General features: G+C 33.3%; 5 protein-coding genes across 8 annotated transcripts; 1 reads left to right on the forward strand and 4 right to left on the reverse strand.

Annotated features, from left to right (window-relative positions):
* Nucleotides 354-2,452, reverse strand: LOC104754191 (NAC domain-containing protein 4-like). Its single transcript, XM_010476328.2, has 6 exons — nucleotides 2,270-2,452; nucleotides 1,905-2,173; nucleotides 1,469-1,612; nucleotides 1,079-1,363; nucleotides 864-983; nucleotides 354-765 (listed from the first exon to the last, which is right to left on the reverse strand). Exons 1-6 carry the CDS (start codon nucleotides 2,421-2,423, stop codon nucleotides 568-570), a joined length of 1,170 nt encoding a protein of 389 aa, XP_010474630.1. The 5' UTR covers nucleotides 2,424-2,452; the 3' UTR covers nucleotides 354-567.
* Nucleotides 5,243-7,195, reverse strand: LOC104754192 (NAC domain-containing protein 5-like). 2 transcript variants are annotated; one of them, XM_010476329.2, is made up of 5 exons: nucleotides 6,909-7,195; nucleotides 6,526-6,800; nucleotides 6,314-6,439; nucleotides 5,914-6,135; nucleotides 5,243-5,837 (listed from the first exon to the last, which is right to left on the reverse strand). In XM_010476329.2, the coding sequence occupies exons 1-5, from the start codon at nucleotides 7,072-7,074 to the stop codon at nucleotides 5,550-5,552; spliced, it is 1,077 nt and encodes a 358-aa protein (XP_010474631.1). In that variant the 5' UTR covers nucleotides 7,075-7,195; the 3' UTR covers nucleotides 5,243-5,549. The 2 variants fall into 2 exon arrangements, with proteins under 2 accessions (XP_010474631.1, XP_010474632.1); XM_010476330.2 differs by having other exon boundaries at nucleotides 5,324-5,816.
* Nucleotides 7,890-10,357, reverse strand: LOC104754193 (putative transporter arsB). Its single transcript, XM_010476331.2, has 4 exons — nucleotides 10,101-10,357; nucleotides 8,747-9,945; nucleotides 8,488-8,677; nucleotides 7,890-8,364 (listed from the first exon to the last, which is right to left on the reverse strand). The coding sequence occupies exons 2-4, from the start codon at nucleotides 9,818-9,820 to the stop codon at nucleotides 8,108-8,110; spliced, it is 1,521 nt and encodes a 506-aa protein (XP_010474633.1). The 5' UTR covers nucleotides 9,821-9,945; nucleotides 10,101-10,357; the 3' UTR covers nucleotides 7,890-8,107.
* On the reverse strand, nucleotides 10,503-13,822 carry LOC104754194 (uncharacterized calcium-binding protein At1g02270). Of its 2 annotated transcripts, none has more exons than XM_010476333.2 (11): nucleotides 13,583-13,822; nucleotides 13,370-13,468; nucleotides 13,178-13,276; nucleotides 12,971-13,076; nucleotides 12,273-12,493; nucleotides 12,101-12,177; nucleotides 11,903-12,011; nucleotides 11,670-11,795; nucleotides 11,416-11,526; nucleotides 11,052-11,159; nucleotides 10,503-10,932 (listed from the first exon to the last, which is right to left on the reverse strand). In XM_010476333.2, exons 1-11 carry the CDS (start codon nucleotides 13,763-13,765, stop codon nucleotides 10,660-10,662), a joined length of 1,512 nt encoding a protein of 503 aa, XP_010474635.1. In that variant the 5' UTR covers nucleotides 13,766-13,822; the 3' UTR covers nucleotides 10,503-10,659. The 2 variants fall into 2 exon arrangements, with proteins under 2 accessions (XP_010474635.1, XP_010474634.1); XM_010476332.2 differs by having other exon boundaries at nucleotides 13,178-13,282; nucleotides 13,583-13,821.
* Nucleotides 15,164-16,628, forward strand: LOC104754196. Of its 2 annotated transcripts, XM_010476334.2 has the most exons (2): nucleotides 15,164-15,504; nucleotides 15,935-16,628. In XM_010476334.2, exons 1-2 carry the CDS (start codon nucleotides 15,204-15,206, stop codon nucleotides 16,579-16,581), a joined length of 948 nt encoding a protein of 315 aa, XP_010474636.1. In that variant the 5' UTR covers nucleotides 15,164-15,203; the 3' UTR covers nucleotides 16,582-16,628. The 2 variants fall into 2 exon arrangements, with proteins under 2 accessions (XP_010474636.1, XP_010474637.1); XM_010476335.1 differs by lacking the exon at nucleotides 15,164-15,504 and having other exon boundaries at nucleotides 15,609-16,628.

A 23,436-nucleotide genomic window follows, 5' to 3' on the forward strand; every position in this document is an offset into this window, starting at 1 on the left:
TAACGTGGCCATGTTCGTATGATGAATACTAAAAGAGTTTTGATTAGTGCTTATGATGAAGACAAAAAGTCTTGAAAGAGACTCTGATTATTAACCCACACAAAAGAGTCCTGATTTGATATTGATCTTTGTTTCCTTTTGGCTGAGAACCTGAAATCTTTTGTGTGGGTTAGAACTTAGAAGTAGTAGTAGCTAGGTAGGACCAGAAGAGTCTGAGTTTGATTGCTATGTCAAAGAAAATTTGACCATTTTGTTATATGTGAATTGAACTTTTATCCAACTTTATATTCTCTGACCACTACTTAAAACATTCACCGTTTATATTGGTTCTTTGACAAAAAAACATTCACCGTATATTAAATATACATATTGGTCCACATTTACAGTAGTTTCAATTACAGAACAAGATAGACATAAAATTTCGTTACTTAAAACAAATTTATCTTCCCCTAACCACTTCTTAGCACAAATCCACCCTTTTGCTATAGAGAGAGTACGTACATACGAAGCACAATCACACGATATGAAAAAGTTATAAAGCCAGAGAAAACCAGAGATAGACATAGCTTATGCTTCTACAAATTTCGAAAGTACAAAACGGTGTGTTCTTTGGTCTCGTTTATTGTTTTCATGTGAAAATTGGTGAAATTTCTTGACTAATCTTTGTATCATCCTGTGAATCAAGCTAGCTCTTTTCTTCTTGATCCTATCTTCACCCATATTATTCTCTCGAGTCACAGTCCCTTGACCCATAGCTTGGCTCACCTGGGAACATATATGAAAGAACCAACAATTTTAATTTTCCTAATTTGGTGACTGGTGAAACAAAGTCATTTTAAGTAAAAGAGATAATAAAGTCCCACCTCTTGAGCTGATGACACTAACTTGATTGTTGAGTCAGGAGATTGTTGAGTTTTGCTCTGGTCTATGCGATGATTTAAGCTACCAAAACTATCACAAGTGCTAGAAGTTTCAATAGAGTTCTGTCAAATGAAACAAAAAAAATCGTACGCTTAATGAGGTGAAATCTGAAAACAGAGGATCATAAAAGTACATAAGTATACAAATCTTTTCTTACTGTTGTTGCAGAAATCGAATCAGAATCAGTATCATTATCATCACTGCTATGATCATCAAAGACACCAGTCAATGGCTTTGGAGGTCTGTAATCGCTACAGTCCTCTTGCACAGAAACGATCTTACTCTGTTCATCATCATCATTGAACAAACTATTCCAATCATCAGTCGATATACTGTTGATAGCCCTGCGCACTGCATCTTCCAGCTGAGTTTCTGGCTGCACTCCAAGAAAGCCACTACTAAGCTGACTTGGATTCTGTACTCCTTGGCAGTACGACGATCCCTGAAACATGAGAAGATAACACAAACCAGAATTCTCTATGACTGATATGAGACATGGTTTTGAAGGTTAAAACGACAAAACAGAGAAAGTTTGAGATTGACCCACCTCAGATCTTGGACTCAGTTCTCCAGAATAGTTCATAAGAGGGATTAAAGAGTGATTATTCTCAATTTCACTACCAGTAGAGGAAGACGATATCTCACTCTCTTCACCCTTAAACTCAACTTTACAGAGTGTATATTTCATCATCTATACAAAAATCAAACACGAACCATAAAGGAAAACCAATAAATAAAACAATGGCAACACAAAACCCTAAAAAAAAGGGTCAATCAACTTAGAATATACGATCATGAGAACCAACAACAAAAGAAACGCAATTACAAATCAATCAAATCACAATCGCAGCAGTAACAACACAAAACCCTAGAAAAAAAAAACAGGGCAATTATCTAAGAATCAACGATTACGAGCAATCAAACCGCAGCTAGTATAACAAAACACCAAAACCCTAAAAAAAAGCTGGAATTAGGAAAGTTACCTGATTAGGAGGAGACAAGGGCGTAGCGTGGTACTCGTGCATAACCCAATCGGACTTGGAACCACCACGATGCTTAAACACCAAAACCCTTTTCTCACCGATCTTTTCATTATTGCCTCTTCTTTTGCGGATGATAGACATGGTCTTTCCAGTTTTCTTCCAAACCCCTGATTTTGTTGTTCTCCTCAGTTGATCACCTCTGTTATACTTGATTTCCTTGACACCAAAGAAATACCAAACCCCATCTCTCGACTTGATCCTAGACTTGGCTGTGATATAAAAAAGAGCCAATGATTTCGAATTCTATACAACAGCTGGGGAAAGAAAAAGAAAAAACTCATGATATTAAATTAGTAGGGACTTACAAGGTAAATCCCAAGGATCGACGCTACAGATATCAACTGTGCTGATGACTTCATCGACACGGCTCGTGTTAGTTTCCAGATTTTTAGGCCGGAGGTAATGGTCGACGATCTCCTCGTCGGTCGGACGGAATCTGAATCCCACCGGATTCATCATTGTCGCTGTACTAGGTAGGAAAGTGGAAGACGAAGTTGTGTTTTATTTATTTATTAATAAGTTAAATTATATAAAGGCAGTGACGGGAGTGAGTGACGTCAACTATGACGTAATGGTCCTACAAACTATGCGTGCGACGTCATCCCATCCATGATTCCCAAGCTCACATGGCTGCACACTTGTCTTCTTTTCTTTCCTTTTCATATTGTCCTAATTATCTTCTTAATTAACAAGAATCACGAAAAGGATATTTTATTTGTTTTTATAATAATGGCTTCACTTGTTTTTTTTATTCATTATGAAAATTTACTAATACAGTAGAACCTCTATAAATTAATACTCGATAAATTAATAATCTCTATAAATTAATCAATTTTTCAGATCCCAAGTTGGCACTAATATAATTTTAGATACTATTTAATAATATAATAAAATAATATTTTTTTGAAAACTCTTTGTGAATATATGGTTCTATCAATAATATAAATTAATAATTATACAAAATTATCTAAATATATGTATATATATACACACTAATATTTATGTATAGTTCATTTTTAATATTTTTACTATATAAAATTTTTTAAGTATTATCTTTAAAACATGATAATTGTTATTTTTCTTGAAATTAATTTTATAAAAATATTATTTATAATAAATATTATTATTTTTAAATTATTTTTTATTAAACTAGTAAAATCTCTATAAATTAATAATTATTAAATTAATAATTATTAATTTATCGATAAATTAAAATCTTTATAAATTAATAGATTTTTATGGTCACAACATTATTAATTTATAGAGGTTTTACTTTATTATATAGTTTTGATATGTAAAAAAAACTACTAATATATGCAGCAGACGGACTGGGCCCTTCTTTGACTTTTGTTGAGATTCTTTTAATTTTAAAGATTTTTTTTTTTAAAGAAAAAAAAGAAGAAGTGTCAATTGATGATCTACTACTAAATGATGCGAATCAATCACAAAAGCTGAATGGATTTTAACATGTCGTTATCTTTATTTATTTAACGCGTCATTTTTATGACCCGAACGCATTGAGTTCGTGCACGGTTCAGAAACTATTGGTTTCTTTAATTCACATTTTGTTTTATTGGATTTATACCATTTCACCCAAAAAAATAATAAGATAAATTTGTATAAAAGTAAAAAATTATCAATTTTCGACGTCCAAAGTGTTTTAGGCGCCTACTTAGGGCATCTCCAACCCACCTCTATATTTGCTTTTTAACTCTATTTTAGAGTAAAATCTACTCCAACCCAACTCTATTTCTACTTCTATAATAGAGATCTCTATTTTTTCCTCTAGCCCTGGGCATTCGGGTACTCGGGTCGGGTTCGGATAGGAACCGATCAGGTTCGGGTTTTTTAGGTAGAGGAGTTTAGAACTCATTAGGGTAAACAACAAATATCGGTTCGGGTTCGGTTTGGGTCTTACTGGATTCGGGTCGGTTCGGGTCTAAAATTTCAAAACCTATAAATACCCGAAAAAATCGGATATCATTCGGGTTCGGGTATTTTGTACCCGATTACCCGAAATTTAACCTAAAAAACCTGAATTTTACCTGATTACCTGGAAATTTTAATGTTAAATATTAAAAAAAATTGGTTAATTTTTTAAAAATTATAGCTAAACATTTCAATATAATTTTGGTTATGTTGAGTATTTTTATTATTTTGCTCTAGGAAAAATAATATTTTTGAATTTTAAATTGTAACTTTGAATAATTATGTTATAAAAAATATATATATAACTAATATTCTCTATATATGATTTTATTTCGGATATATCAGGTACCCATTCGGTTTTTGGTTCGGTTCCGGGTTCGGTTCCGGTTTTTCGGGTTTAGGAGATTAGGACCCAATAGGGTATTCTAACGGTTCCGGGTTCGGATTCGGGTCCATATTTTCGGGTCGGTTCCGGTTCGGGTTTTCGGATCCGTTTTTTGCCCAGGCCTATTTTCCTCTATATATAGAGGAACTCTATTTTTTCCTCTATAATAGAGTTGAAATTTTTTATTTATAAAATGGTCCTTGAACTTTTAACACTTTTATATTTATGATAAAAATAAATAAAATATATATATAAATAGTTTAATAATAATTTAAATATATATTTAAATAGTTTAATAATAATTTAAATATTTTAATAATATTTAAATTTTAAAGGCTAATTGATTATAAAGTTAAATTTGACTAATTTTAATATTTTGGTTTAAAATTTTTTAAGATTTTCGTATTAAAAAATTTTAAAGGCTTTTGTATAGAAAAACATTTTTAAAATTTGAGACTATTATTTGCAAAAGAAAATTTATATAAAATCTTATTAAATATAAATAATTTAAATATTTTAGTTATATTCATGCCATAACATTATTTTTAATACAACAAAGACTAATTATTTAATATTCTGGTATATTTATGAATGTTAAAAATTTAAATAATATCATAATTTTATGAAAGTTTCACAAATACTAAAATAAATGGTTTAGTTTGCAACTTTTATAAGTAAAAGGTATTAACAGTAAAATAAAAAAGGAATCTCTATGGAATATTCTTTTTTAGAGGAAAAAATAGAAGTACCTATTGGAGCAAAAGTCACCTCTATTATAGAGTTCCTCTATTTTAGAGGTAAAAATAGAGAAAACCATTGGAGATGGTCTTAATAAAATTACGATTAGCGTAATTGAGGGGAGGGGGTTTGGGACTTACAGACAACATATGCACGTGGTACACTTACGATGTAGACTACTACTAAGTACTAATTAATAGTCCAAAAAAAAAAAACACTCTTGTCATTACTAAAACTAAGTATCTTGATTGGATATTTATTCTTCGCTTCTTTTGTAATGACAAGATAATAATGGAACTCGCTACAATAGCAATTGGTCTACATCATATGTGTACCACGAATTCACCTTTTACATGTATATATAATGGAACACGCTACAATTTGGAAAAGTTACAAAACAAGATAGACATAAATACATAATATATAAACTCTCTCTTTTCTTTGCTAAGGAAGATAGACACAAAACTAACTCTTCTACATATATGGAAAGTACAAATAGGTGTTCTTGATCATAATAATTGATATCATGTTCTTTAGTTAGAAGAACATAGCTGAATTATCTTGACGAATTTTTGTATCATCCTGCAAAAGAAACCAGCTTTTTTGTTCTTGATCATCATCACTTGACCCAATTTATTACGCTCACCAATCTCAGTCCCTAGTGCATCATCGTCATAAGTCTTCTTCTTCTTCACAGGTGTTTCTTTGACTGGCGAGGTAGGAGATTCTGGCAGCAGGTCTGTGATGATTTGGTTTGAGCTACCAAAACTATCACAAGTGCTCGAAGTTTGAATGGAACTCTGTTCGTATGAAACAAAACTCTATAGCGTTATGAGGTAGAAACTGAAAACAGAGTAATTTATAATGTTTGTGTAACATAATAATTTTTTTGCTTACTGTGGTTGGAGAAATCGAATCAGAGTCACTACTATTATCAGAGAAGACACCAGTCAATGGCTTTTTAGGTCTGTATCTGTTGTATTCTTCCATGTAAACACCCTTACTCTGTTCGTCATCATCATCAGCCGCCAAGCCCACGAAATCAGGACTTAATATATCATCCATAACCCAGTCCAGTGCATCCAAATCTAGAGGAGATCCAGTAATCTGACATGGATTCTGTAAAAAAGGGGGAACACAACACAAGTAAAGTCAGAAATTGTCAGAAGATTCTCCATGACTGACTTATTAATGATTTTGAAGATCGATGTAAATAGAAAAACTAATAAATTAAGTTTTGACTTATTGAGATTGACCAAAGATAGAATGACAGAATATTCCTATTCTATCAACCAACCTTAATTATCAAACCACCAATATTGTTATCATTATTATTCATTGGAGCTGGGTATAAAGTGCGACTTTCCTCAATTTCTCTCATTTCACCCTTAAACTTTACTTTGCAGAGTGTATATGTCATCATCTGTAAATAAAAAAATTAAATAGGTTGCATCGATTAGAGTAACAACAACAACAACAACAGTAACAAAGAAGCCTAAAATTAAGAACCTGGTTAGGAGGAGAGTAAGGGAAGGTAGCGTGATACTCGTGCATAACCCATTTGGATTTCGATCCACCTTTCAAGTAAAACATCAAAACCCTTTTTTCACCAATCTTTTCGCAATTGCCGCTCTTTCGCTTGATATCTATTGTCTTTCCGGTTTTCTTCCAAAACCCGGATTGTGTTCGTCTGCTTTGTATATCACCTTTGTTGTATTTGTTCTCTATACGGCCAAAGAAATACCAAAACAGATCGGTCGTTTCAACGATGGTAGTCGCCATGGCTTAATTGAAGAAAGAAAAAGACAACAAAAAATAAATAAGAAATTACCCAAATGGATGGCTTAATCTTTTATTTAGAGAGAGAGAGAGAGAGAGAGAGATTTAATTACAAGGTAAATGCCAAGGATCGGAGCTACAGATATTGACAGTGCTGATGACTTCATCGACAAGGCTAGTGTTACTTTCCAGATTTTTGACCCGGAGGTAATAAAAGATCTCCTCCTCGGTCAGACGGAATCTGACTCCGATCGGGTAAGCCACTTTCGAGAGCGACATAACTTACAGATCAGAAACCCTCCCTAGTTAAAACAGAACCAAAAGAAAAAAAAACAAGAAAGGGAGAGATTGGGATGTTCAGTTTCGGAACTTATTTTTAGAAGATTTTGCTTTCTGTAAGTACGATGATTGAACTGCAGACGTGTGCTTATTTATATAGCCCGTCAGGACATTTTCGGGATTCGTAAAATTCGAATTTTTTAAATAAAATATGACAATGTTAAGAAATGAGATTAAAAATAGTGCTTAGAAGACACGCTAACAAGGGGTGGAATGGTAAATTTTAGTATTTTACATACGTGTCACATCTCCTATCCACTTGTTGTCTGGTTTAGAGCATTTTTTTTCTTTATTTCCTGATATAACCATATTGTCGATGGGCTTTTAGTATTACCAAGTTGGAGTTTAGCATGTTTAATTGTAGACAAATTACATTTTGTTTCTACGAAAACTAATGTGTTTGTTGCTCAATGGAAAAAAAAAAAAAAAATCGTCGTTTAAATATTATGATGTTATTTATGGAAAATACCATACTAAACGTAACGTCGTTGGTCAAGTCAGAAACTTCGTCGAAGGCGCGGGTAAGATAAAAGATTAACCGACATCGTATAAGGGGGAATTAGCCGAATAGGAATGATCATACATTGTAAATAATTAATTCACAAATTTGTTTTTGTATCTAAACTTTCCATTTTCGAAGTGCTATAGAACTCTTTGACAAAAAAGAAAAAAGTGATTTAGAACTCATCACTGGTTAGTGGTACATTAATGATATTCACTAGTTTGACTAGTTTAATATAGTTTCCGTTGAATCATCATAAATAAACGCTGGAAAACCTGATCTCACTACTACTGTATATACAATTCATTACTTGTGTGATGGTAGTGTTTGTTTTCTCAATGACACAAATATGGATACTATGAATATCAAATTACAAACTGTGGAAGACAACCCAACCCATCAAGACTGATTCTTGTAGTTAATCAAATTTCATCACAAAGAAAAAACAGAAAGCATATATGAGCCTACCATTTACTTGATGAGGAGGAGACCAATGGCAGTGACTATGAGTGTTGAAGGTAAACCGAACTTGAAGTGTTTTGTGAAAGTGAGAGTGTATCCATGGCTCCCTGATCTGCGAGCTTGCTCACACACTATCAGGTTTGCAGCTGAACCAAGCAACGTCAAGTTCCCAGCCACTGTGCTCACCCACGCCAGCAACAACCAAGCCTTCTTCTCCTCCTCCCTCCCCATTGCTGATGCCGCCACTCTTGCTCCAAGCAAAAGCACTGCACACATTTAAAAGACAAAAAAGAATCATTCATTCGCAATGGTCCTGCGGTTTCTTTCAAAGACTGAATTTGTTTGCAGAGCCAACATAACATATTTGCCTTTAAGGATAGTGAGGTTACCGGTAGGTACATTAGAGGCTACATTGGAGAGGACAAGAATCACAACTGCTAGAACCGCGGTTCCTTTGGCTTGATCGATTTTGGCATATGGCTCCATTAGGTCCCATAGAGCGGTAGGGATACCAGTTTTGTTGAATCCATCAACGGTTATGAACATCCCACAGAAGAAGATCAAAAGCGAATACGACACCTGCGAATCACAACAAAAAAAAGGTTACAACTTTCAAATTATATCTTTGAAAGAGTTTGGTTTTTTTACCTTCTCGAGAGATGGCCTTGCATCTTTGAAATCAAGAACAACGAGAGCTAGAGCCGCGGTAATTGCAGCCCACGACATGTTTAAACCCATAAGCATAGACACAAGCATCCCTAACGTGATCAAATAAACACTTGACTTCCATAAAACTCTTCTCCACTTCTTGGTTTTGAACATACTGTTGTTGTTGTTGCTGTCATTGCTCTCTCCTTGAGACTCTGCGTCGGTTTGTAGTTCTCTTGAATCGCGGCTTATAAGATCACTCTCACCAGCCGAACCCGCTCTGTTTCTGAGCGTATCAGCAGCATCCATTCTCAAGTTCGATTCTTCGGATGTTGGTGGTGGTGGAAACGTAGCTGGCGAAAACCTATGAGAGCTGACATCTTCTTCAGCAACAGAAACAACTTCAGAATCAGCAACTTCTCCTGCTTTCTCTTCGTCCTCTTTATGATCAGACAAGACCCGCCAATACATACAGAGAAGAAGCAAAGCATTGACGGTAATACCAACAATCATAGCAGGAAAAACACCAAAAAGAAACTCCCCAAAGGGTATCTTGCTTTGAACAGCGATAACAAGATTCTGAGGATTCCCAATGGGAGTAGCGGAAGAACCAATATTAGCACTCGTGGCCAAAGCGAGCAAAAAAGGATGAGGAGGGAGGTTCTTTTGCCTAGCGATCTTCAACACAAACTCGGTTAAAACCACACAAGAAGTGTCATTAGTGAAAAGAGCGCTTGAAACAGCGGAAACAAGACAGACTCGACAAAGCAAGTCTTTAGGTCCTCTGCTTTGCCAAGAGAGCAATGTGCCTAAGTACTTGAACATATCAGCTCTTTCAAGGTATATACTAACAACCATAGTGCCAAAGAGAAGGCCAAGGATGGGGAGATCGATGGCAGCGTAAGCTTGTTCAGGGGTTATCACTTGGAAGATAACCATTAGCATTGCACCAAACAGAGAACCGGCGGTTCGACCGATTGGTAGTAATGGTACAGAGGGGAACACTGCTAATACCCAGAAAATAGCAAAGGCTAATGAACCTAAAACCAGCTTAACTACTGGTGCCATTGCCATTTTCTTTTTTTTGAGTATCTCTAATCAATGATTCAAAAGCATGGATCTTGTAAATTAGATAAGAAACACTAAGATCTCCTGATAAAATCTAAGGACGTTGACGATTCCGGTTAGAATCGACGACTCTGTTGGAAAAGAAAAAAACAAGAAAAAAGGGCAATTAAATATCGAAGTCAAAAGACAGTTTATTGGGATAATCAAATACAACACTTGGTAATATATGTATAAACAAATTGTTCAGCAAAAGAGAAAATTTTTATCGAATAGAGTGAAAACATACAGTTTCTGAAGATTGAAGAAGGAAGGAATCGAAGACGAGCGAGTGATGGAACTACATGGATAACACTCCTCGATCTTTATAGTCACCGCCACGACGAGGTCCACCACCACCAACCAGACAAAGTCAGCCCCTTTCCAATTTTCTTTTTTATTTTCCAAAAGTGAAGACGAAAAGTCTTTTGTTTCAGATCTTCTTCTTCTTCACTTTTCCAATTTTCATGAAATTAACAATAGGGATTTGACACGTCCCTTAGGTTAATAAAGTGTTTTCTTTTTACATAACAGCCAAATTCGAAGTGTAATAACGAGTCAATTATTTCTTTTAAAAATATTCGATACCCTCTATTAACTCTTATTGGCTCGTCATTTGGAATTTCTTTCTAATCCACTAAAAATCGATACATTAACAAAAAAACAACTAGACCTTAAATTTTTATCGGACACAGTAATGCAATTACAAAAAAAATAAACTATACAAAAGGTTTAGGTTCTCTCACTGTAATTCTCAATCTCATTGCTTCTTTACATTTTTTTCACAAAGAGCCGGTAATAAACAAAACTTAGCTACATAGCATTTTGACAGGAGAGAATTGTACGGTCAGACAAGCATGATCCGAGATATTGTAATTCTCCGGCCACAGTCCTTTCTCTGCTTCTTGCGGAAACAAAACCGCTTTCTTTACTCTCAATCCGATTGCTTCTTCTTCTTCTTCTTCTTCTTCTTCTTCTTCTTCTTCTTCTTCTTCACCTTCTTCTCCTTCTTCGTTCTTACTCTCCATCATACTCTCTTTGCAGTTTCCAGGTTTGTTCACCATCGTCGTGTTCCAAATTTTCTGATAGTACATATAACACACACTCATCAGAGTCTTGATTGACGTTTTTTTTAACAAAGCTCAGATTCATTACCGGTTTGTGACTTCCATTTTGCACCAGTTGGTTTAGTTTAGTTTACCTTAAGTTCTTCAGAGTCGAAGACACCATTTCCATCAAGATCAGCTCTAACCCATAGCTCTTTTGTCTCTTCGAAGCTAAGTCCATGTGGAATGCCCGTTAGATTTATCTACCACACAATATCAAAATTTTGACGTCAGCATAAAAGTCCATTCGTCGTTGAAAGAAATTGAAAAAAATCTGGAAGAACTCATTTGATCCTTATTCTACTACTGTTATGATAAATGAAATCTCTAGATGATCACAACGAATTTCCAAAAGTGTTGAATGTCAATTAGAATTTGAAAATATAAGTTTTTTTGGCAGCATTTATGGACAATTGAGGCTTCTCTAGGCGCACTTTTTCCTGAAGAGAATGTATATACCTTTTGAAGTGCTTGGCAAAAGTCAGAGTAGGTTAGTGAATCACTATGATTATTTGCCCCAAGAAAAGCAAAGGCATCGCCCTCGGCTATGGAAGCTTTGTGAAGTTGATACTGGAAGAACCATCAAGAGAAATCAGAAATAAACAAAATGGACATGAAGAAGGTAAATTTGGAAAGAATGAGACATGACATGGTAAAGTATGATATGACTTAACATTTTATAAGTTAATATCTTAGTTTTATGAAGATCTCACCTTGATAATGCTGAAAACAGCTTCCACCCAACTTGTTCTCAATGGTTTTCTTGAATCACTAGGGTTACAGAGCCATATGAAATCAACTCCGCATATATTTCCCCTGTGGTTTCTGTGGCTAACCCACTGAAGATAAAAATGGAAGAAAGACTGGATAAGGATGTGAATTTTTACTATATGAGCGTAATAACATAAGGCTGGAGAATAAAAAAAGGTTTGTAAGAGATGTTTACCCTATGAGCATCACTGTCTGTATACTGGTGAGCATCATCGTATGATGATATGAACCCTTGAGATCTCAAGAATTTGTAGACATGCCCGCGTTTGCTTCCATTCCAGTCACTGAGATAAGCATAATTCAAAAGTCTGTGACTACACATTGTACTGGTGGAGGGACACAATTTCAAGACTCTAAAAGATCCAGAACTTACCCGCAGAGAATAATGGGCATGTGATTAAGTTTATATTCCTTTTGGAAAGCTTCCAAATATTCAAGAATTTTGTAAACCTGTTAAGAGAAGCAGGTATATTGAAATTAAACTAGGATTACAAGATCTAAGGGGAACGGTCTCAAAATGCAAAATGATGGGAAGGATGACAAACCTGATGCAATCTAACAACAGACAAGCTAGAATCATGAGGAAACAACAGGTGAGTGTTCACTATAATGACTTCTTGTTGAATGTCTTGCTTCCCATTAAGCGGAAAGGGAACAACTGATTTGACATGTAAGAGCTGAGCAACGCGGTCTCCGAAATCGTTAAAGAGCAGCTCTCGGTAATTTACAACTTTAAAATGGTCCTTATGGATGGCAGTTAAAAGACCTGTAAGAAAGATATACAAGTCCACAAATGAGACATAAAAGGCAAAGAATCCTATCTTTGATCGCATGCGATCAGATAGAGGAGTCCAGACCTATAGATAGCATTGTCTTTGAATTTCAGTTCATATATCAACTCCATCCATAAAACAGTCATTGAAAGTATTGCCGCTTTATACGGCATCCTACAAACAAACGACGCTGAGAGATCATATAAACACAAACAAGCAACCTGTGACACAAGAAAGATTCTGACATGCCCTTCCAAGACATGTATAGATTTGAACCACCCTACACTATTAAATGAGGCATTTTAAGCAGCAACACTAACTGAGCCTATTAAGTTTCTAACGATTCTGGACAGAGAGACCTAGACCAATTAAGCAATAAACACAGAGACATGGCATCCTTCTACTCTCCTAGCTAGAGCTGACGGCAATTTCACTTAAAAGAAGTAGTAAACAAAATGCAAGAATCATACCATCACCACGACCATTGGTTCTAGCCAACTGAAAAAGAGTGTAGCCTGAAGTGGCAAGCTGGTCGTGATACATGTTGACTAATTCCTCATTCCCAACCCAAACTTCCTGTGAATAAACAGTCAAACAATAGCTAAAGAGTCACAAGCTGAAGCTAAAAAAGTCAAATATGTTTGAGTTTATAAGTCACAAGAAGCAAAAGTGTGTACCTGGAGACAGATAACAGAAGAGCGTTTATGGAGTAACAAATCTAAAATCCTCTGGTTACGAGCTAACCAAAGCTCGTGAAAATCGCTCTCTCTAATGCTCTGATTCTTTAAAAACCCCAACAAACACAATCAATTCGACCAATCAATCAATGTCGCTAAAACGAGAAATCAGAAAAGGAGGAGAAAACAAACCTGCTGATCAACGCGTTTATAAATCGGAGCCAGTATATTGAAAGTAGTACAAGATATATTCGATTCCACCATTGAAGAAGCTAAGTTGGAGTTGAGTCTCTGCAAATTAAAAACAAAAACACAATCGGTGAATCACTCATCATCAATTCTCAGAAAGAAGGAAAAAACTCAAAAAGTGAAGTCTCGGAAGAGGAGGGAGGGAAGCACACACACCATAAGTGAAACCGGTTTGTTGATTCTGGAGAGTAAACCGGAAAAGTAGATCGGGAGAGGGACGGCAGCGAAGACGAAGAAGAAGGAGAGTGGAGAAGAGAAGGAAGGGATGAATCTAGACCGTAGAAAGAAGCTGAGCCTTGTTCTCGTTGTGCTTCGATTCTGATGATGATGGCTTTGCATTTGAGCTTTCGAATTCCCCCGAATAGAGATCTTTTCTTTCTGATTTCCTTTTATTTATCCGTCTCTTTGTTTTTTTTTTTTTTTTTTTTTTTTTTTTTGGCAGTNATTTGTTTATTTTATTCATAAAAAAAATGAAAAAAGGGATATGCCTTTTACGTGATATTTAATTTGTTTCGTAAATATAATTAATTTTCTTTCTACACACCACACAAAAAAAAGTTTTCTTAGCAAAGGAAAAAATTGATCGTCTAGTAAGGTCCATGTAATTTCAACCACAATGACTATGTAATTTTCATCATAACTCCTTTGAGTCTATTTGTTGGCCACATATCGAAGTTTCTTTAGTTTGTTTTGTTGTATTAATGGGTTTAGATTGAAACATTCAAAGGGATTTTAATATCTGACAATTCATGGAAGTTTACAAACGATATAGCTATTATAAGTTTATAACGTACATAATATAGTACCATATTTAAGATCAAAAAACATAAAATAAAGAAATTGCTGGTATTGGTAAAGGGAATGAGAGGGAAATTATTAGTGATTGGGGAAGAGAACCGCGTCTATGTCGGTGCTCATCACATCACACGGTTCTTATTCGTACCACACCAATTATATTATTATATTTTTACAGCAAAATTTGCTGCTTAACCACGTTGTATTTATTGATTATTTTTAGCTTCTTTGTCAAATGTCAACCCATTAACAAATACGGTGAGTTCATAAAAAAAAATACTTGTTTTTATTTTTATTTTTAATTCATACGCCAATTATTGTTTTTTGTTTTTTTAATATCATACACAAGGCTATATGCATACTTTATTTATTTTACCTTTGATAATACATTTCTCACATATTACATTTGACAATGTCCTTTTGTATCTGTTTAAAAAACTTACACACAAAAGCCAAATTTGATTTTCTTAAGTAAAAAATTTCACAATTAAATCTTCTAAGTCTACTTGGAGATAGAGATAACCGAAGAGCGTTCATAGAGTAACAAATCTAAAATCCTCTGTTTCCGAGTTAACCATAGCTTTTCAACCAACATTTTTTTAAAGAAATATACAGTACCAATCACCCCACCAAACTTTTTGACTTCGCTTACAGATAAAGGCTTCTCTCACAAATTCTCTACTCCTCATCTCTCTATACAAATATTCAAATTTGGGCACAATCATCATTATTAATCAAGTAAACTATGTAAGCACATTTAACTTCACTCAAAGAGTGAATTAAATTAATAAACCAAATTGAAGATAGGATTCAAATTTCAGATAGAGTTTCATTATCCACTTTAGCCTGCAGCTCAAGCATCCAAAACCAGACAATGAAAGGGAATCAACCATATGATGTTACACATATACACCTTATAAACAATTTATGTGTAGCTTGCAAGGAAACCAAACAACAAATAAGAGAACACAACCCCAAAATTATGAACACAGAATGGGAAATGGATTTGGGTCGAAAGCAAACTTTTTTCAAATGCACCAAGTGGCAATTCGAAGACACACTTGATCCTATCAACTGCCCTTTCCACTACTTTTGCGACAGCCTCTACGCCGGCGACTACCCTCAAATCATTGATGTTCTAGTTTTCTTCTTCGTCACGGTTTCTTACTTGACGGCGCTAATAGCTATGTTAAGGAAGGTACTATCAAGAAGAAGCAGAAGAGAAGATGGTGATTATGATGGTGTTGATGATGATGATGATAAAGCAAAAAGGTACTTAGTTCCTTCTGGTCCAATCNCAGACAATGAAAGGGAATCAACCATATGATGTTACACATATACACCTTATAAACAATTTATGTGTAGCTTGCAAGGAAACCAAACAACAAATAAGAGAACACAACCCCAAAATTATGAACACAGAATGGGAAATGGATTTGGGTCGAAAGCAAACTTTTTTCAAATGCACCAAGTGGCAATTCGAAGACACACTTGATCCTATCAACTGCCCTTTCCACTACTTTTGCGACAGCCTCTACGCCGGCGACTACCCTCAAATCATTGATGTTCTAGTTTTCTTCTTCGTCACGGTTTCTTACTTGACGGCGCTAATAGCTATGTTAAGGAAGGTACTATCAAGAAGAAGCAGAAGAGAAGATGGTGATTATGATGGTGTTGATGATGATGATGATAAAGCAAAAAGGTACTTAGTTCCTTCTGGTCCAATCTCTTTCCCTTTGATCATCTTGATCCTTGCAAAAGGTCAAAGGATCAATACCCTTTTCCCAATTTCCATCTTCGGACCTGAAATCCTGCAGCTCGTTCAACTCTCAGTGCTTATATTCGAGAACAACATCGAAAAAGAAGCAAGCTTTGTCTTCTTTGAAGCCTCTACTGTCTCTGGAATTATCCACGCCAGCCTTTACTTAGACGCTGTGATTCTTCCCTACTATACAGGATACGATGCTCTGGTCACTTCTACGTTCTCTGGAGTTTGCAAGTCTTGTGTCTGCAAGAAAGAGCCATTGATAGTGGGAGGGAAGATTGTGGCTTACCGGGGATGGTCTAGTACAACGTTCTTGGTTGTGGGTGTTCTGTGTTTGAGGATTATATGCAAGTTATGCAGAGAAGAAGCAAAGAGGAAAAAAGTTACGGTGATTAAAATGGCAGTGGAAGGATTGGCATGGGTTGTTCTTATACGAGATTGTGTGTATTTGGCTGTTATGTCACCTGTTGAAGAGCCCGTATTGTTTATAGCTTTTGTGTATGGTTCTGTTCTTGTGTTGATATGCGTTTATGTAATCACACAAGTTTGTTGTTTGGTCAGTCGGAGGTCGACTAAGAAGACATCAGACACGTGACATTTCTAAATAAAAGGATAGGTGTTCAATCCGGATTACATACAAAATTATCGGTTCATGAGAATAATAGTATCCAAGATAAAACAGTCTTTCTTGGTTTTTATAGCACTTTTCCTAACATTGGAAAAAATGAAAATTGTTTATATATGCCCTATATGGTGCGAAGTAATTTGTCATATCTACAAAGTACATAATCACATGAATGTTTGAACACATAATTCATTGTAAAATTAAGTTATTGTGACAATTTTGTACATAATCGTTTTTTATTGGTTTGTGTCATGTTATAATATACATTTGTCTTGTCATGTTATAATCGTTTTTATTGGTTTGTGTCATGTTATATATATGGTTAACTTTGTTTTACTTTTGATAAGCTTCCAGATTTTTAGAATTTTGTAAACCTATCACAGCACCTCGGTAGCCTAAGTATCCAAGCAAGCAAAACCGACAAAATTTTCCCGCTACCTCTTGTTTTTGTATCTGTTGTTGTTATTTCAGTGTTAAACACCCTCTCGCAGGACATAAAGTCTAGTTAATTTATAGAGAGATGAGAATATTAACCAACCTCATGGGATGTAGTGAACAACAATTCCAGTGGAAGATAACACTTGTAGGACATCAAGCGTAGTGTCCTCCAAGGTGCCCAATACATTAATGGTGACAGGACCAGAGCTACCAATCATATACAAAACCGATTGTACACGCTGACGGACCTGACTAGCTACACAACTATCGGTAATCGGACAGGTGTCGAGATCAATCCACACCGACGTCTTTGACATCCTTCTTAGAATTAAAAAACTTGAAAAACAAGAACATCTCTCTTATTAATTTACCAAATTCTCAAAAACTAAATTTGGCAATGCAAACAAAAATATAAACACATCTTTATATTTCCCAACAAAATCTCTATCTCGCCCTTTCCTAGCTATTTACTGACGTAATTTTTTTTTTTTGTTGATTTAATTGATTGATAGGTTCCAATTGTTACTTCCTCACTTTTGTAACAACAAAAAATAAGAAAAAAATGTAACTATAATAAGGTTATAGAAGAAAATTAATAATCAGATTAATAATCAAATTAATAACTTTTGGCCTCAAATGAAAATTGTTTATATATGCCCTATATGGTGCGAAGTAATTTGTCATATCTACAAAGTACATGATCACATGAATGTTTGAACACATAATTCATTGTAAAATTAAGTTATTGTGATAATTTTGTACATAATCGCTTTTTATTGGTTTGTGTCATGTTATAATATATATTTGTCTTGTCATGTTATAATTGGTTTTTATTGGTTTGTGTCATGTTATATATATGGTTAACTTTATTTTACTTTTGATAAGCTTCCAGATTTTTAAAATTTTGTAAACCTACCACAGCACTTCGGTAGCCTAAGTATCTCAGCGATTGCCTTATGCGCTGACCGATATCATGAGCATCAATCTCAGAAAGTGGCAAGCAATTCTCGACGTCCCACCAAACTGTGATGGGCGCATCAATATTCAGTTGTGACGATCGTGGGTTACGGGTACTTTGTGCTGAACCCATAACCTGAAACCAGTAAACTATAAAAGAAAGTTTTTTTTTTGTTTGTTAAGAAAAAGAGAAGCCAGAGAAGAAAGTTTAAGATTTATGAAAAAATTATGCTGAGAGAGCAATCATATATATATGCTGAGAGGGCAATCATGTGAACTTCGATCAATAAACCCCCTGACACCCCATCACAACTCAAGAATGACAACTCATAATTTAGAAAAAAGTTATAAGTTTCATTTATACTAGTATTTGATAGGGTGCTTCCTGGGGCGTGGTGTACCAGACTACCAGGTTACCAAATATAGTAACTTAAGCCTATACTTTTTTGGATTAACCCGCACAAAACTTTCCGATTTCAAAAATCAACATATGTAGTTACTAAATTTGATATATAGATTGTAATTTGATTAGTCTCTTATGTAAATCTTAACTTCAACATTTTGAAACGATCACATATGAATTTACAAATAATTGATCAATTTAGTAAATTTAAATACTATGTTTAAGATTTATTAATCAAACCACAGCGACAGCGTGTTCAAGTTTGCATTCAAATATTGATCAATATAATAAAGTAAAATAGTAAATTTACGATGCTGTCAACCAATTACATTTTGGTTCACGTTTGCATTAAAATATTTATCAATTATCTTTTACTAGTATTTATTTTATAATTTTTATGTAAAGTGTTATATATATAATTGTTTTATTTTTATTTTTAATTTTTAAATTTATCAAACCAAAATTACAAATAAAATTTACAAAATAAATTAAAACAAATATATATAACAATTTAAATAAAAATTACAAAATAAATAAAAGAAATGTTAATTTATGCTCTATCACGAGTCCATAATAAAATGGCATAAATTTTTTAATTTCAATGCCTGATAAATCAAGGTTTCTGCTCATTCGTATTCAGAATCTTTTTGGTCTCTTTTTTATTAGTACGACTTTGAATATTTGCCTAGTTTTCTTAGGTGATGTAGAGCATTTTGTATATTTTTTATTCATCAGTTGAGCAATATATGTCTGTTTTTAAAAATTTAAATTACATCATATGTAGAAAAAATCATAAATTTTATTAATTAAATATATTATATAGAAAAATAAAATAATTTAAATATAAAATCAAACAAAAGTGAAAGAAGAATCACATATTTTTATTTTAATTAGGTTGAGAGATTTGCTTATCTTTTAAATATTACCTATAATTGATTTATATGTTACTATAATTAACTAAATCCATACTATCCTTACTTACCAAAAATCAGACTAACTCGTATATTATAATACACTTATGTCACAAGTTTATAACAAAAAAATCAGAAATATATCTATTATAAATTTAAATTTAAATTACATCATATGCAGAAAAAATCATAAATTTTATTAATTAAATATATTATATAAAAAATTAAAATAATTTAAATATAAAATCAAATAAAAGTGAAAGAAGAATCACATATTTTTGTTTTAATTAGGTTGAGAGATTTCCTTATCTTTTAAATGTTACTATAATTAACTAAATCTATATTATTCTTACTTACCAAAAATCAGACTAACTCGTATATTATGATACACCTATGTCACAAGTTTATAACAAAAAATCATAAATATATCTATCATATAGTTTACAAAAAAGTCGTGTACTTCCGTTTTATTATATAAGGGATGGTATGAAGTGAGCCAATTGTTAAGCTCTGCCTCAATGACCACCATGATTTTAGGCGTTGGAGTAAATTTTATTAACCAAATGACAGTTTGTTAGTATATTTCACATCTCTAATATTACTTCATGAAATAAATATAGATCATTTTAGTAAATGAAGTTAACTAAACACTAACCTCATAGGAATTAAAAAAAGTTGATTGGACTGACTTTACCGAGGATAACAATTTATGTTAGTGGGAATGTAGTGAAGGATCCGAGATAATATCATTTTAGATCACTGACATTTGTTATGAAATGTTGTTAAATTTATATATTTCAAAAATCTTATATATAGTAATGTAGGAAGAAGAAGATGACTTTTCTGTTGACAAAAAAAAAGAAGATGACTATTCTAAAATATGAAGGACTAGAAGGAGTGAAGAAAAGCAGAAACAATTTCTTAAAATTATCTTCACCGGAAAAGGTCCTGTACCTTGCATTATTTCATGGTTTTTAAAGCTGTAATTGGGAAATTAAGGAAAGCACGTTTCTTCTTTACTATTATAATATTGTTAAAGAAAATCATGTTTACTGTTTAGGTTTGCGATAAAACAACAAAACTACATAAGCATGCCGTTTAAACATATTTGTTTGGGACCTTGTTTTCCTTTAAACATACTATTATTCAAAACGATACTAAAGTAAAGTATCCTACTTTGTTTCCTGTTATAACATTTTTTATGTAAAAATACACAATTTTTTATACAACTTTAAATTTATAAAACAAAAACCAAAAAGATAGAAGAAATAATAATAACCTTACAATCATTTTTTTTTTACAACATGTACTGTCAATCACCCCATATAAAATATTGACATAGAAAATTGGCGGGTTCCAGATTCCAGTGCCTCTCTCTCTCACACTTCACAAAAAATATATATGTTCTTCATCAAGGTAGTTGCTTTGACCTTCACCATGGCAGTAGCAACTTTAATCAAAAGGAAAGATCTAACTCCTCCTTTGACCACCATGACCTTCGACTTTTTCTACAATGTTTTAGAAACCAAAGGTTACTAAATTAAAATTCATTGGAGTCTAGTTGAAGGAAAAAATGTTTCCATTAAGATACTTGACACAAACCAATGAAAAACGATTATGTACCAAATTATCACAATAACTCAACTTTACAATAAATTATGTGTTCAAACATTCATATGATCATGTACTTTGAAGATATGAAAAATTACTTCGCGCCATATAGGGTATGTATAAACAATCTTCATTTGAGGCCAAAAGTTATTAATTTGATTATTAATTTTCTTGCACAACTTTACTATTGTTACATTTTATTATTTTTTTTTTCTGTTACAAAAGTGAGGAAGTAAGAATCAGGACCTATCAATCAATTAAATCAACAAAAAAAAAAAAATTACTTCAGTAAATAGCAAGGAAAGGGCGAGATAGAGATTTGTTGGAAAAAAAGTTATCTCTGGGAACGGTCAAGAGATCTGGACCATTTAAATTCATCACGTTGCGACAACTGTGAGAGATCGGACGGACGGTCATTAACTTAATCTAAACGGTAAGTTTTAAATATTATGTGGGACCGGAATGATCTATTAACAAAAAGACTCGTACTGTTCATATATATGGAGAACGAAAGAAACAACATATGTGGCTCTTTTAAAATAGAGCAGATCCTGTCAACTTTAATTGATGATCTAATAGACATTCACATCAGGGCCACCAATGCTAGTCTTTGTGTTAGAGATATAAGCGGCCTGGCGTGGTTATGATGAAATGACAACAAGAATTGCTTTGGTTAATTAGTACCACTACCAGCACACCAATCATGTCTAGTGGCCCAATAAATCCTCAATCTTGATTCTGACCACTGAATAATCTACAACTCCATGGCTCCAAGGGAAGTACTGTGTTTCATGCTTGTTTATGGAGGCGATAGAATCTGCTATGTTCTCAGTAGTCAGTAGTCAGTACAACGTTGTTTTTTTTTTTTTTTTTGTGGTCGTCGTTTTGGGTTTGAGGATTATATGCAGAGAAGAAGCAAAGAGCAAAAGAGTTTTGGCGATTGTTTAGAGCCGATCAATCATGTTTAGAGAGTTTTTGGGTTTGGACGTCGATTCCGATAGATATTGTTCATTGTGAACAAATAAAATGTAGAAATTTGTCGTTGGTTATGATAGATATTTATCTTTTTATTTACTAGTACTACTCGAATAATATATATTTTCTGACGAAGAGGAAAAAATATTAAAAAAGCAAATGCTAGAAGAGAAAACGTGGGAAAGGGTAACACAACTAACAAACAAGGTCAACCATGTTGTAAGGGTAACACGGAATGGAAAGCCTAAAGGGGAAGGGATGGGGAACGTGTATGTCGTCACCGACGTCACGTAGTGGACATGGTTAACTTAACCGTCAACCATGACGGCTCTTATTAGCCGTCCGATTAACTGAAACACTTATTGTCTCATTCATAGCCTAGCCATTCGATATTTATTTTTCTCTACTCGCTAACGATACCTATATAGTAATTACTTACCGTGTTGCTCTGTATTACTTATTGTCTCATACACGAACCAATCACTTCTTTGGTTCGTTTGTTTCCTTTGTTTGCATCGGATATGGTACATCTTTTGAATGCTAATATAATCGATATTACGACTTTTAAATCAAATCATATATATAAAAGTAGAGTTTCAGTCTCTCCTTATTGGTCCACTTGGCAATGCAATTTTAACACAAAAAAAAATTATATTAAAACACAAATTTAAAACAATTAATTTTCACATTTAACTCACATAATATAAAACTGAAATCTTTATACATTCTCCCTATAAATTATGCATTAACTTTATTTCTCCACTAAGTTGTATTAATCAATTATATTAAAACAAAACAATAAATTAGAATTGTAACTCTCATTTTTCTAAATGTAATTTTTCATCATTTCTCTTCCTATAAATACTCATTATCCTATTCTCTTAGTCTATCACTCTTTTATTCTCTCATCTTCTTCCACTACTCTCAAATCTCTTTTTTGTTTTGTTTTGTTTTGTTTTGTATTTTTTTGTTATTGTTGTTATATGGATTATAAAAAATCAAATCAAATATCATTGTAAAAGCTTAGTTTTAGAGTTTGTATGATATGTATATCTTATATATTTATTTTAATCTTTTAAAATGTTTATCTCCATTTTCTATTTTATATTAACATCTTATAAGTCATTATTTTCATACTTCCTTACAATATTNTTATATGGATTATAAAAAATCAAATCAAATATCATTGTAAAAGCTTAGTTTTAGAGTTTGTATGATATGTATATCTTATATATTTATTTTAATCTTTTAGAATGTTTATCTCCATTTTCTATTTTATATTAACATCTTATAAGTCATTATTTTCATACTCCCTTACAATATTCACCACACAATAAGATCATAAAGTTGAAATGATCCATATGTAATTATCTATTATGTCTTTGGATATCTCACATATTCATGTATCAATTTTAATAATTTATAAAGATCAATATAATATTTAAAGATCAATATAATTATCCATTTATCCATTTATAAAGACTATTTTGTTTTGTGATCCAATTGTTAAATCTGCAGAGATCAATATAA

The sequence above is a fragment of the Camelina sativa genome, chromosome 17, assembly GCF_000633955.1.
Source record: "Camelina sativa cultivar DH55 chromosome 17, Cs, whole genome shotgun sequence".
Taxonomy (NCBI): domain Eukaryota; kingdom Viridiplantae; phylum Streptophyta; class Magnoliopsida; order Brassicales; family Brassicaceae; genus Camelina; species Camelina sativa.

Excerpts from the sequence above, each read along its gene's own strand:
- LOC104754193 (XM_010476331.2), bottom strand. The coding sequence starts at position 9,820 with ATGGCAATGGCACCAGTAGTTAAGCTGGTTTTAGGTTCATTAGCCTTT. Across the intron at positions 8,678-8,746 it reads CAAGGCCATCTCTCGAGAAG|GTGTCGTATTCGCTTTTGAT; the intron begins GTAAAAAAACCA and ends TGTGATTCGCAG. Across the intron at positions 8,365-8,487 it reads AGCCTCTAATGTACCTACCG|TGCTTTTGCTTGGAGCAAGA; the intron begins GTAACCTCACTA and ends AAATGTGTGCAG.
- LOC104754191 (XM_010476328.2), bottom strand. The coding sequence starts at position 2,423 with ATGATGAATCCGGTGGGATTCAGATTCCGTCCGACCGACGAGGAGATC. Across the intron at positions 2,174-2,269 it reads CGATCCTTGGGATTTACCTT|CCAAGTCTAGGATCAAGTCG; the intron begins GTAAGTCCCTAC and ends TTTATATCACAG. Across the intron at positions 1,364-1,468 it reads AACTGAGTCCAAGATCTGAG|GGATCGTCGTACTGCCAAGG; the intron begins GTGGGTCAATCT and ends CTCATGTTTCAG.
- LOC104754196 (XM_010476334.2), top strand. The coding sequence starts at position 15,204 with ATGAACACAGAATGGGAAATGGATTTGGGTCGAAAGCAAACTTTTTTC. Across the intron at positions 15,505-15,934 it reads AGCAAAAAGGTACTTAGTTC|CTTCTGGTCCAATCTCTTTC; the intron begins CTTCTGGTCCAA and ends GGTACTTAGTTC.
- LOC104754192 (XM_010476329.2), bottom strand. The coding sequence starts at position 7,074 with ATGTCGCTCTCGAAAGTGGCTTACCCGATCGGAGTCAGATTCCGTCTG. Across the intron at positions 6,801-6,908 it reads CGATCCTTGGCATTTACCTT|CCATGGCGACTACCATCGTT; the intron begins GTAATTAAATCT and ends TCTTCAATTAAG. Across the intron at positions 6,136-6,313 it reads TTGGTGGTTTGATAATTAAG|AATCCATGTCAGATTACTGG; the intron begins GTTGGTTGATAG and ends CCTTTTTTACAG.
- LOC104754194 (XM_010476332.2), bottom strand. The coding sequence starts at position 13,765 with ATGCAAAGCCATCATCATCAGAATCGAAGCACAACGAGAACAAGGCTC. Across the intron at positions 13,469-13,582 it reads ACAAACCGGTTTCACTTATG|AGACTCAACTCCAACTTAGC; the intron begins GTGTGTGTGCTT and ends TTTAATTTGCAG. Across the intron at positions 11,796-11,902 it reads CAGACAGTGATGCTCATAGG|TGGGTTAGCCACAGAAACCA; the intron begins GTAAACATCTCT and ends TTTTATCTTCAG.